Here is a 13134-nt window from a genome sequence, read left to right on the forward strand (position 1 = left end):
CTTACGTGATGTGCTCTGGGTCTGAGCATGAGAATGTACGTGTCATCGAAGGATAATTATTCTTCAGCTCTCCAGAAGTCTCCTGGACCCCGTTTTGACAACCATGAGATAGTCCTGGAGAACAGAGTTCTCCTCCTTTCCTGCTGCTTCTGTCGGCTTTAGGAGCTCTCCAGGAATGCCCACATTTTATGAAATGCTTAATTGCTATTACTTCTTTCACTGGTTTTTAGGAGGCAGACATATCTCATCAGAGAATATTTAACCTTTCTCTTAAAATACCATCTTTCTGCCCATTCATAAAGCAGGTACTACTGAAGTGCCCAGATATTCAAATTTCATTAGCATAGCATTAAAATATTCCCATTGCTCTACACTTAAGAAGTTTTTAAAGGGGATATGACAACGTGAAGCTGGCTGAATAGTTCTACATTGTACCTCTCCTTATGGATTTTTTATAAGCTATGAACAAGCAAGTTAAAATAATATCTTTTCATTAGATGAAACCTATATTTTTCAAAATGAAGAAGAGCTCGAATATTCATCAGTCTGACTTTTAATAGATTTACTAAGTATGTTTTTTGTTACAATTCAGTTTGGCAATCATTTAAATAATTCTATCATTCATGTTAGAAAATGTTAACCAGTTTAACGAGTATATTTTGCAATAAATATTTAACAGTGGTAAGGAATCTAAGTTTCTGGAGAAGAATAAGTGTGAACGCAGGTACGTAATAGTTGAGAGGCAGGCGGGTTCTCTGGGAGTTGAAAGTCCTGGGTCCTTCCCGCAGGATGAGCACCATGCTTGTGAATAACCCGAGGTAAGTCCCCAAATCTCTTAGGTCTCAGTGCTTTCAATTCTAGAATTAATAGGTCAATGCAGTAATTCCTAAGATCTCTGCTGCTTGCTCTAAAACTCCCTGACTTTAATCACTGTTTTTACAGTTTGCCATCTTTCTTATTTAGATCATAAAATATTTAAATACTCAGTCAACAAATATTTATTAACTATCTACACTGCAATAGGCACAGTGGGGTTTTGTTTGTTTGTTTTGTTTTTTTTTGTGGTACACGGGCCTCTCACTGCTGTGGCCTCTCCCGTTGCGGAGCACAGGCTCCGGACGCGCAGGCTCAGCGGCCATGGCTCACGGGCCCAGCCGCTCCGCGGCATGTGTGATCTTCCCGGACCGGGGCACGAACCCGTGTCCCCTGCATCGGCAGGCGGACTCCCAACCACTGTGCCACCAGGGAAGCCTGGCACAGTGGTTTTAATGAACGCTTTCATTTTGCTTTATTTTACGTCTCAGAAAGATCTGGCTGCTGCCGCTCCCCTTTTTGAAGATGTTCATTTAACAGCTGATCCTTTGGAACAGGAACTGGAGAGACAGTGGGTGGGCCATTAATTCCTAGGCATGCCAAAAGTTTCTTGTAAAGGATTCTTCCTGAAGCAATATCCTGAAACTTATTGCAGAGTCTGAATTTCAAAACTAATTAGAACACACCCATTAGAATGGGGAAAAGAAGACTGGCCCTACCAAGTGCCACAAAGGGGGAGGGTCACTGTGACCCTCCCCCACTGCTGGTGGGATGCAAAATGCTGCGGCCACTCTGGAAGATGCTGTGGCGGCTGAGCAGCCACTCACCAGAGGGACCAGCTGTCCCAGCCCTAGGCGCTTAGCCGAAAGGGTAAAAACGCACGTCTGCACAGAGACGTGCAATACATGTGGCTTTATCTGCAATAGCAAAAACTGGAGACAAACCAAATGTCCGTCAACAGGTGAATGGATCCACAAAGTGGGGTAAGGCCATGAAACAGAATTCTACTCGGCAACGGCCAAGAACCACACAACAACGTGAGTGAACCACAAAATCATTACGCTTGGTGAATAAGGCCTAACGAGAAAAGAGAGCATCTTGCAGCCTTCCATTTATAGAAGATCCTAGAAGATGCAAAGTCATCTGTAGTGACACGGTGCTAGGTGGGTGGAAGAGATGAAATGCAAAAGGGCACAAGAAAGCTTCAGGGGGAATGAAAAAGTTCGGTATCTGGATTGACAGCGTGTGATGGGTTCACAGAGATATATACACATGATGGATTTCCTCAAATTGTATTATTTAAATATGAGTAGTTTATTGCCTGTAAGAATACTGCAATAAAGATATAATAAATGTAAAATAAAGAAAAAATTTCGTGAGAAATTTGGTATGGAATTATGGAAGTACTTTATTGGAATTTGGGGATATGCAAATATTTGAGAAAAACATAGGAAACCACTAATATGGCAGGATCTTTTTCTTTTCCAACATTTTGTTTGTTAATATTTTTCTAATCATAAACGTTGTACGTGCTCATTGTTGCAAACTTGGTAAAGGCTGAGACCCAAGAAAAAATTCCACAGATCCGTTAAAATGCACAAGGCTTAGAGCACAGTAGGTGTGGGCGTGAGCCCTGGATTCTGCCTCCCGGGGTCTGGATATCGGCTCCATGACTGAAGGCGCGATTCACGAGGTCTGGTCCGCGGACACTTCCCCGGCACAGTGAGGCCACGACTCTTTTCACATGAATACACGCTGTCATTTGTCTCTTCCGCCCTGAGTCTCTGGTGCGTGTACAGCGGACCTTCCAGAGGCTGCAAGGCATGTGATCATTCCTTGCTCCGACCGCTGGTGGAGTGTGTGCTCGTGTGGGCTGTGCTCACTAACATGGTCTGAAGCTGCAGAAGCGTGTAGGGTTTCCATGAGGAGCTGGAGTGAGCTTTCAGAGCTCAGCTCAGCTTTTTTTTCTTTTTTTTTTTTACATCTTTATTGGAGTATAGTTGCTTTACAATGGTGTGTCAGTTTCTGCTTTATAACAAAGTGCATCAGTTATACATATGTTCCCATACCTCCTCCCTCCTGCATCTCCCTCCCCCCCACCCTCCCTATCCCACCCCTCCAGGTGGTCACAAAGCACCGAGCTGATCTCCCTGTGCTATGCGGCTGCTTCCCACTAGCTATCTGTCTTACGCTTGGTAGTGTGTATGTGTCCACGCCACTCTCTCGCCTCGTCCCGGCTTACCCTTCCCCCTCCCCGTGTCCTCAAGTCCGTGCTCTAGGAGGCCTGCGTCTTTATCAGATCAGCTTCTTTACAGCACTTTACTAGCTCCTTATGAGCTCGTGTTGTTTATCCCTGCTCTAATTTCTGTAACCTCTTTATTATCCAATAAACCCTCATTTTGAAATCCCGAAGTTTTTCCTGAGCCTACAGGGGAACACAGTAGTAAGTGCACTCTCATCTTCTGCAATGACAGGTTAAATGCCTCACTTTAGCTTCTCATACAGTAAGTACTGGTAGACACACTTCATACAACAGAAACCCTCTGAGGTCCTCGATAACTTTTAGGAGCATCAAAGGGTCGAGAAGCTCTGACCTGGGGCACGTGACCCTTTCTATGCTTCAGTCTCCTTGTCTATAAAATGCACATAATGAAAGTCCCCACCTCAGAGGATTACTGTACTGTAAAAATTCCATAAGAGGATCCACGTAAAGCTGTTAGCACTGGGCTGGCCTGCTGCATGTATCTGTGCTCAATAAACCACAGCTGGGATGCCAGGATCACAATATCATGATGACATGCATGTAGCCAGCGGGCAGAGCATGAGCTCCAAACTACGCTTTGCTCAGTAAGTACCAGCAACTGTTATAATTGCTTCAGTAATACTCTGTGATGAGCACTGTGTTAAGTATTATAGCCACAACTGTGAGAAAACCAAAGCAATGCCCGCCTCATGGAGCTGGAAGAGGCTGGGAAAACGCTCATTCTGAACCGAGGGAACAGATCACCGAAAAGCCCAGAGGCAACAGAGAGCCTGGTGTTCTCAAGAAATAGGAAGCCAGTCAGCCCAGCTGAGCTGGGACCTGCAGGAACAGCCGCCGCACACGAGAGCTTCCCACGGGCTTGAGACTGGCTGAGAGGCTTCATGCCTATTACCTCATTTGGTCCTGACCACAACTCTCTAAGTAACATTTGCAGGAGGGAAGAGGCTCAGAACTTGCTGAGTTCACAGCTAGCTCGGGCCGAGCTGGGGTTTGAACCCAGGCAGTTTGGCTGCAGAGCCCGAGCTCTGGGGAGGCTTTTTTCTTTTTTCTAATTAATTAATTTATTTTATTTATTTACTTTTGGCTGCGTTGGGTCTTCGTTGCTGCATGCGAGCTTTCTCTAGTTGCGGCGAGTGGGGGCTACTCTTTGTTGCGGTGCGTGCGCTTCTCATTGCGGTGGCTTCTCTTGTTGCAGAGCACGGGCTCTAGGCGTGCGGGCTTCAGTAGTTGTGGCACTCAGGCTCAGTAGTTGTGGCACGTGGGCTCAGCAGTTGTGGCACGTGGGCTCAGCAGTTTTGGCACACGGCTTTAGTTGCTCCACGGCATGTGGGATCTTCCCGGACCAGGTCTCAAACCCGTGTCCCCTGCATTGGCAGGCGGATTCTTAACCACTGAGCCACCAGGGAAGCCTCTCTGGAGAGGTTTGAGGATCCTGGCAGGCTGGGAAGCCACGCTCTGTTAAAGCATCTGGTATTTCCCTAATGGCAAGAGGACACCCAAATGCTTCAAGCAGGGTTTTAACGTGATTGTCTTTGCAGTTTAGACAAAGACTGGCTACGTAATGGAGAAGAGAATACAGGGGCTTCCATCTCAAATATCCAATTGCCCGTGCAACCAGTTCACTTAAGTTCGCTCATTCATTCATTCATTCATTCCGTCGCTTGACACTTAAGATGCCCTGTCCATGAGCCGGGTACGGTTCCACTGCTAGGTACCGGGACTTTGGGAGTGAAGAGACAAAGTCCCTGTGCTTTACATCCTTGGTGGGTGGCACAGGTAATAAACATCAACAAATGACAAGAGCCATGAAAAATGGAGCCAGGTGACACGTAGAGAGTACCTGGGAGGTGGGGTGGAGGGGAGGTGGAGAAGAAGGTGAATAGAGTGACCTGTCACTCTGGGTGGTGGGGTGTCACCAATCTCCTCTCCAGGTTAACATGTCCAAAATGGAACTTCTGACTGTCAGCCCTGAAACTCCCCCAGCTCAGGTGACAATCCTGAGTACCCAGATGCTCAAGCCGGAAGCTGGGGCTCATCCTCGCTTCCTTCCCACCCCACCCCAATGCACGCCCCTGGCCGTCCAAACGCACCCTGAACCTCCACGTGAGCTCACGGTGTGTATTCGTAGGAGAAATGCAGAGATAAAGGGTAGCTCCATCGGTGGGGGTGTGTGGGGGGCTGATTTCCGAAGGGACTTTATCATTTACACGCCCACAAGGCACACATGGGAGGACCAGTTTCTCTACCTCCCTGCTCTATCTTTTAACGTGTTTGCAAACTTACAATTCTTTTACTTCAAGTGATATCTAACGTAGTTCGTATTTCCTTCTACTTATTAACCTATATTTTAAAGCGACAGCAAGTCTCAGGCTCAGAGTCCTCGGCAGATAGAGGCATCTCGTTAGGATTTAATCATATTTTTTTCATGAAATGCAGTCTTAGTGTAACGTCTTTATAGCAAGTGAGGATGTTTTTACATGTATGGTGGTAAGAAAATCCTTTAAAAAAATTAATATACTTCAGAAAAAGAGGAGTTGATATAAAGAAAATAAAATGTACTCAGGTAGAACATGAATGCCCAAAGTTCGGGCGACATCTTCCTTTTTATGGACAAGTAAACAGAGACCCCCAAGAGGTTCCCCTCTCTTGCCCCTTGGAAGTTGCAGTTTCCCAGGGTTCCTATTCCTTCTCCAACCTTCCCCTCAGCTGATGATCTCACCTCCCCCTGCACCGAGGAAACAGAAGTCCGGAGGGCGGGACTCCTAGGTTAGCGCCCATGCCCGCCCCTCTTCCTGGCCTGGCTCCATCTATCAACACTTTTTCTCTCCAGTCTCTGGCTTTCCACTAACTTCTCCTCCCAGCCCACAGACAAGCACAAAGCCTGTCTGTGAAGCAGGTGAACCCTTTCTCAGCACTGCATCCTCCACTCCACAAGCACCCCTGGCACCTGCTGGGGGGTCCACCCGCTCCTCCCAGCCCTGGCCCCTGCTCAGCCCACCTGCTTCCCGTGCGACGTGGGACCTGGCTGGCCTCCTCCTGCCCCGTTAGCCCCAGGCACCGCCCTTCCTGTCCCCTTGCCCCAACCTTCTCGGCCTCCTTTGCTGCTGGACCAGCCAGGGCCCTGGTTGTCTGGTGGTGCTCTGCCAGGTCCCACCTGCAGCCCTCTCACCTCAGACGGTCCCCCATCCACCCCGGACAAATGCTTGCTGAACGAATGAACCAACCGTCGGTGTGAGGACGCTGGAGTCTCATCACGGCCCAGACTCCTCTCTGAGCCCCACGGCCTCCTGGAGATTTTCCCGTGTTTTCACCCCGACTGGCTGACTCCTTCTGTGTTCTCTCACTGGCCAGCAGCCCCTGGCATCATTGCAGACTCCTTTCCCTCCTCTGCCATCAGCCTCCCGGTCCAGAGTCACCAGGTCTGTCCTTCTACTGCCCAGACCTATCCCAAAGCAGTCGCCCCCTGCAGTCCTCTGCCGCCCCCTCCTTTCAAGCCCCTTCTTTCCCTCTCTCCCCATTATGTCTGCTCCCCTCACCGGAGCCAGAGCAATCTTTATCTTTATCAACTATGTTTCAGGTCACTTTAAGTCAATGTAATGTAAAGAAAAACAATAAGATTTTTAACGTTCCAGTTGGAAGGAATGAGAGAATCGCTGTGATTCCCCTGGATTTCCACCCACAGTGATCTCCCAGATCACTGCCCACACGCTGGGAAACACCGTCCCCTGTCCCTGAGGCCGTGCAGCTCTGAGTCCTGGGACAGCAGCAAGTGGGTGGCAGGTGGCGTGTCGGAGGCGTCATCCCCTGCAGAGCGCCGGCTCGGCCTGCAGGTTGTCAAGGTCATCTGCAGAGAGGGAATGCCCCAAGGGGTGAGCCCCTCCGTGTGGAGGCTGAAAGGGACACCAGGCAGGGGACCCCTGGGACCTTCAGGACACCGTTCTCTTCTTTCTCTAATATCCCTGTCCCCCCACCCCTGCCCCCCAGCTTCAGCTCATCCACCACAAATTGAGTTTTAAACTAAAACGAAAGAAAAGTATAATTCAAGTTACCATTTATGGGCTGGCTGATCATAGCTAGACACCCTGGGAGGTTAAATGGCATAACGACTAAGGGCATAGGAGTCATGCAGACCAGAGGTAGAACCCAGGCTCCACTGACTAGCTGTGTGACGCCAAGGAGGTGCTTAACGTCTCCAGGCCTCCATTTCCTTGTCCACGAAAGGAATTGTCACAGCTGCCCTACACGCTTGTGGTGAGGACTACATAACAGCATATATGCCAGACTTTCAACCAACGCCCGATGCTCAGTACAGACTCAATACATAGGAGCTATTATCAGCACCACCTACTAACATGGCAAAAAAAAATACGTAGAAAAAGGTTTAAAACTGTAAAACAGACTTTATGGAAAACACGGCATGAATTAATTTCGTTACCAGAAAACTTACTTTACTAAATGCTCGGCTGTTAAAAATGGGCAGAAAACGTGCATGATTTTCTTCAAGTTGTTTCGCCCAATGAGCCCTGTGTCTCCAAGGTCATGTGACCGCAGCATATTATAGAAAACTTGTAGGTTCCTGCAAATGGAGTCACGAACAATTTCTTCCACCTAACAGAAAAAACAAACATATTCACCAAGCTGCACGTCTGTAACCTGGGGTGGTAGCATCTTGGGGCCACACAGGAAAGCGTTACTTACCGAATCCCAAGCCAGGAAGAGAGGTGCCTTGGTGTCTTTACAGGAGGATGTTTTGCTTAGCTAATTGGGAAAGAGAAAATATATAAAGACACATCACTCATAAAGGCAGTAGGAGCTTTGGAGGCAGGTGGACTTGGACTGGCAGCTTTGTCCCTGATTATCAGCCAATAGCTTTAGACCTTGAGAAGTGAGTTTGCTCCCCACCCCCAATCCCAATCTGGAAATGGGATAATAACATTTAACTTGGGCTTATTTTTAAGAAGTACAGGAAACATGAAAAAATGCATCACCTAGAAATCAAATAAATGCAAAGTGAAAGGATGATGAGATGACATTTTGGCCTATCAGAATGGCAGAAATAAAAAAGGAAGCAAACTGCTAGTGTTGAAAATGGATAACATCAGACCATTTGATAATCTACAGCCTCTAGAGTAACAGTGACTGTCTCTGGGGAGTGGCTGGGGACAGAGGTAGAGGGAAAACTCACTTCCACTGGATTCCCTTCTGCATCTTTTGCATTTTGTACTTCATACATATATTCAACTTTTAAAATAATTAAAATATTTAAAAAATATATAAAATTTTTATTCCATTTCTGGAAATTTATACTAAAGAAATTATCATAGGATGATTTAAAAAAGGAGGCAATACAATATTCCTTGCAGCAAAATTTATAAAAGGAAGAAAAATGAACACCCAGATGATAAGAGCAGGGAATACGCTGCATCTTTTAAGATTACATAGCAGAATTTTTACTGACACTAAGGGTTAACAATACGTTAATCAATGACAAACTAAAAAGTCACTAATTATATGGTCTCATTTTAAAATAAAATAGACACTATATATGAAAGTATACATATATCCAGTTCATCAAATTATATACATTACATATGTGCAGTTTTTATATATCAATTATACCTCAATAAAGCTGCAAAAAATCATATGCCTGTGTAGGTATAAAGGTTTGGAAGAATATGCAACAAAGTATAAGAGTGAGTAACAATGTAACACAATTCCTCAATGTTAGAATTAGCAGTGATCTTAAGTTTCTTCTATTTGCATATCTCTGCCTTCTAACGTTTCTAATTCACTTGTTTATATTAACATTCACTCAACAAACTGCTTTGTGAGTGCTGCTGGCACTGGGCTATGCCTGTGGGTACAATGGGCAGTAAAACCAGAAAGGCCTCCGCCTTCCTGGAGGCACATTGTGACAGAAACGTGACCCTGTGACTGGCACAGGTGTGTGAGGTTGATGACTGCAAGACAGGCTTCATCAGAGGGGTCAGGGAGGGTCCCTGGAGAATGGGCCCTGGACCAGGGAGCAGGAAGGAGATCCTGGCAGGAGCTGCACTGCCGAGGATGGCGGCGGGAATCCGGGGAGCCCGAGGACCCGAGTGGTGCAGCGGTGAGGAGACCCCGTGAGAGGTGGCAGGCCTGGACCACGTGGCACCTCATCAGCTACGTGGGGAAGTTCTGCTTTATCCTGCGGGTCCCAATGCCATTAGAGGGTTTGCAGCCTGGAGGCTGACAGCATCTGACTTAAGAGTAGGCAGAGACCACGCTGCTGGCCACATGGAGAGCAGACTGCTCACATGTCTGTATTTCTGTTTTTAAAGAAAAAAAGGCGGCTATGTGCAGGGCTGCTGTGACAGTCAGAGGTGATGATTTACAAAAGCTAACAGAGGGTCTGTCCCACAGCAGAATTCGGGAAAAGTTGCAGCTCTTCATTTTTGCGGGTAAAAGGGCTCTGGGACTCACTTTTGGATCAGAGTTCAAGAAGGATTGAGTGACATGGTTTAGGATGTGCACAAGGTGGGCATTCAGGAAGCCATAATTTTTTTTTTTTTTTTGGCGGTACGCGGGCCCCTCACTGTTGTGGCCTCTCCCGTTGCGGAGCACAGGCTCCGGACGCGCAGGCTCAGCGGCCATGGCTCACGGGCCCAGCCGCTCTGCGGCATGTGGGATTCTCCCGGACCGGGGCACGAACCCGTGTCCCCTGCATCGGCAGGCGGACTCTCAACCACTGCGCCACCAGGGAAGCCCAGGAAGCCATAATATTGAAACCAAAAGCTAATCTGTACCTGGTAAAGAAAGTCTTTAACAAACATTTCAACGAGACTCTGTTAGTGCTTACTGCACGCATTATCTGAAACTAATCTGATTTTTTAGAGTTCTTAAAATGTTAATAGCTATTAAAGTTATAGAAATATTTTTAATAATAAAACCATCAACTTTTCAGCCAAAAGAAACAAATACTAAAAGTAAGTGTCACTAGAGGCAATAAGCAGTGTTTGTTTTTGCTTCTACTGCAAGACATGATTGTAAGAGCAGTGCCTTTGCAATGCTGGGAAAAGGAGTCACATCCAGCATATAAAGTGCTGTCACTCAAGGGAAAGTTTTCAGAAATGTCAAAGAGCATCCTTCAATGAGATTTAAAAACCCCAAGTTAAGCAACTTTTAAACACAACTCTTAAAGATTAACGCAGCTGAAAGATGTGCTCATCCATTTATTTAAACCATATCTCACCTGCATCTCTTATTTCACGAAGAACACCTAAGTTGCCTGCCGTAAACAGAAAAGCAAACGTGAAGTTGTTGTAACACTCACCTTAGGGTTCTCTTCAAGCAGTTCAATAAACGTGCTGACGTTGACCCATCCGGTGCACCCAGGGTCAAGCGTTTGCACTAGTTCTTTGAATTCTGAATCACTTAGTTTTACAACTGTGCAATTCAGAATATGTCGCAATTCTTCCCCTGTTATATGTCCATCAGGTTTCTGAGCATGAGAATATATAAGGGAATTTTTTAAAAAGAAAAAAAAGGAAGCAAGAGCATTACGTGTATTTAGCAGCACTTAATAAAGCATGAGTTCGGGCCAGATAGAATTACGATTTGAAACACGAGTACCTCAACGGATGGTCATTACTGTATAACCCACGTGCCAAGAGCGGTGGGGGGAAGGGAATCTAGAACTTCGCAAGTGCAGGTCCTACAAGGTTCTCTGCCAGGACACGGCAGGAGGAAGGAGGCTGACCCTTTGCCCAGGGCAGGAGGTCCTACAAGGTTCTCTGCCAGGACACGGCAGGAGGAAGGAGGCTGACCCTTTGCCCAGGGCAGGCTGAATGCTGGCACATTCGCAGGGCACCCCAACCCACCTGAGGGCCCCGCGGCTCAGCCTCATGGGGCACAGAACTTCCTGGCAATTCAATTACAACTAGCCGATTCACTAAGAATGTTAACCATGCTCGTTTTCACTACCACCAACCTCATCACTTACATAAATGTACAATTACTTAGTGAGAAAAAATTTCAGCCATGCTGCATAAAGAAAACATTACGAGCAAAATACCGCGAGGCAAATTTCTTCCCCCAGAACAAAAAATTACCGATAAGTAAATTGAATATCAAAACCGAGAGAAACTGGGCTTCCCTGGTGGCGCAGTGGTTGAGAATCTGCCTGCCAATGCAGGGGACACGGGTTTGAGCCCTGGTCTGGGAAGATCCCACATGCCGCGGAGCGACTGGGCCCGTGAGCTACAACTACTGAGCCTGCGCGTCTGGAGCCTGTGCTCCGCAACAAGAGAGGCCGTGATAGTGAGAGGCCCGCGCACCGTGATGAAGAGTGGCCCCCGCTTGCTGCAACTAGAGAAAGCCCTCGCACAGAAACGAGGACCCAACACAGCCCAAAATAAATTAATTAATTAATTTTAAAAAAACTGAGAGAAACTGTTTACTGGAAAAGCAGGGGAAATAAAGAACCCTACCTCTTCATAGGGAGATATTGTGAATACCAGTGTGACCAAAGACTTGTGAAGTAATAAAGCCATGTATAAATGTCAACTATGACTTTGGGGTCCAAAATCTGAAAAGGATGTAAGGTCCTCTTGGAGAAAATTAAGTAATTTAGAGGATATGTGCAGGGCACTTTTTGGTTTGGGAGTGACAATTGTTTAATGCCCAAATGGGAATCACTGACAACTAATATCTATAATTTTCAGTAAATTTATCAACGATCACCACTATCTAATTCCAGAATATTTTCATCATCCCGAAGAAACCTTGTGCCCATTTGTACTCGCTCTCCATTTCCATCTCTATCCTAAGGCAACGAATCTACTTTCTAACTCTCTGCATTCGCTTTTTTCTGGATATTTCATGTAAACAGAATCATACAGTATATGCCTTGTATGCACCTTCCGTCTGGCTTCTATCACCTACTGTAATGGTTTTGAGGTCCATCCACGTGTTGCGTGGATCGGCATTTTGTTCCTCTTTATTCCTGATATTACTATTCCACTGTAGGATAGGGCACATTTTGTTTACCTTGTCATAAGCTGATGAACATTTTGATTGTTTCCAGTTTAGAAATTATGAAGAATGTTACTATGGACTCTTGCACACAAGCCTTTGTGTGGACACCTGTTTCTATTTCTCTTGCACAGATACCTAGGAGTGGAACTGCTGGGTCATGTGGTAAATTTCCACTGAAATTTTTAAGAAACTACTATGTTGTTTTCCACAGCAGTTGCACCATTTCCATCCCCACCTGCAGTGTACGAGTTCCATCTCCACAATCTTGCCAACACTTACTGCCGTCTGTCTTTCTGATAGTAGCCATCCTAGAGGGTGTGAAGTGATATATCTCATTGTGGTTTTGATTTGCATTTCCCTGATGACGAATGACGTTGAGCATCTTTTCATGTGCTATTTGGCCACTCCTATGTATTCTTTGGTGAAATGTCTATTAAAATCTCTTGCCCATTTAAAAAATCAGGTTGTCTTCTTCTTGAGTCCTAAGGGTTCTCATATATTCTAGACACAAGTCCTTTACCAGATATATAATTTACATATATTTTCTCTCAGTCTGTCATTAATGGTATCTTCTGAAGCACAAAAGTTTTAAATTCTGATTAGTCCAATTTACAGATTTTGTTCTTTTATGGATCATGCTTTTAGTGTCACATCTAAGAAATATTTGCCTAACGCGAGGTCACAAAGATTTACACATATGTCTTCTTCTAAGACTTTTACCGTTTTAGCTCTTATATTTAGGTCTATGGTCCATTTTCAGTTAACTTTGGTATATGATGTGAAGAAAATGTCTAAATTCATCTTTTTGCATATGGATATCCAATCGTCTCAGCACCATGTGTTGAAAAGATTATCCTTTCTCCTACTGAACTGGCTGAAAAGTAATTGGCCATAAACGGAAGTCTTTATTTCCGTACTCACAATTATGCTCTGTCAACCACTAAGTCTATCCTATGCCAGTACCACACTGTCTTCATTACTGTCGCTTTATCCTGAGATTCAAAGTCTGGAAGTTTAAGTACTCTAACTTCCTTCTTCTTGTC

General features: G+C 45.7%; 1 protein-coding gene across 1 annotated transcript in view; it reads right to left on the reverse strand.

The window, feature by feature from the left end:
- EFCAB6 (EF-hand calcium binding domain 6) overlaps positions 1-13134 on the reverse strand; it is a 227434-nt gene that overhangs the window by 117175 nt on the left and 97125 nt on the right. The window contains exons 9-11 of the mRNA XM_067698329.1: positions 10389-10556; positions 7775-7834; positions 7524-7684 (exon numbers count right to left, since the gene is read on the reverse strand). Of these exons, the coding sequence (XP_067554430.1) occupies positions 7524-7684; positions 7775-7834; positions 10389-10556 (389 nt within the window). The remainder of the gene's footprint in view (positions 1-7523; positions 7685-7774; positions 7835-10388; positions 10557-13134) is intronic.

Source organism: Pseudorca crassidens, chromosome 11 (genome assembly GCF_039906515.1).
Source record: "Pseudorca crassidens isolate mPseCra1 chromosome 11, mPseCra1.hap1, whole genome shotgun sequence".
Classification (NCBI taxonomy): domain Eukaryota; kingdom Metazoa; phylum Chordata; class Mammalia; order Artiodactyla; family Delphinidae; genus Pseudorca; species Pseudorca crassidens.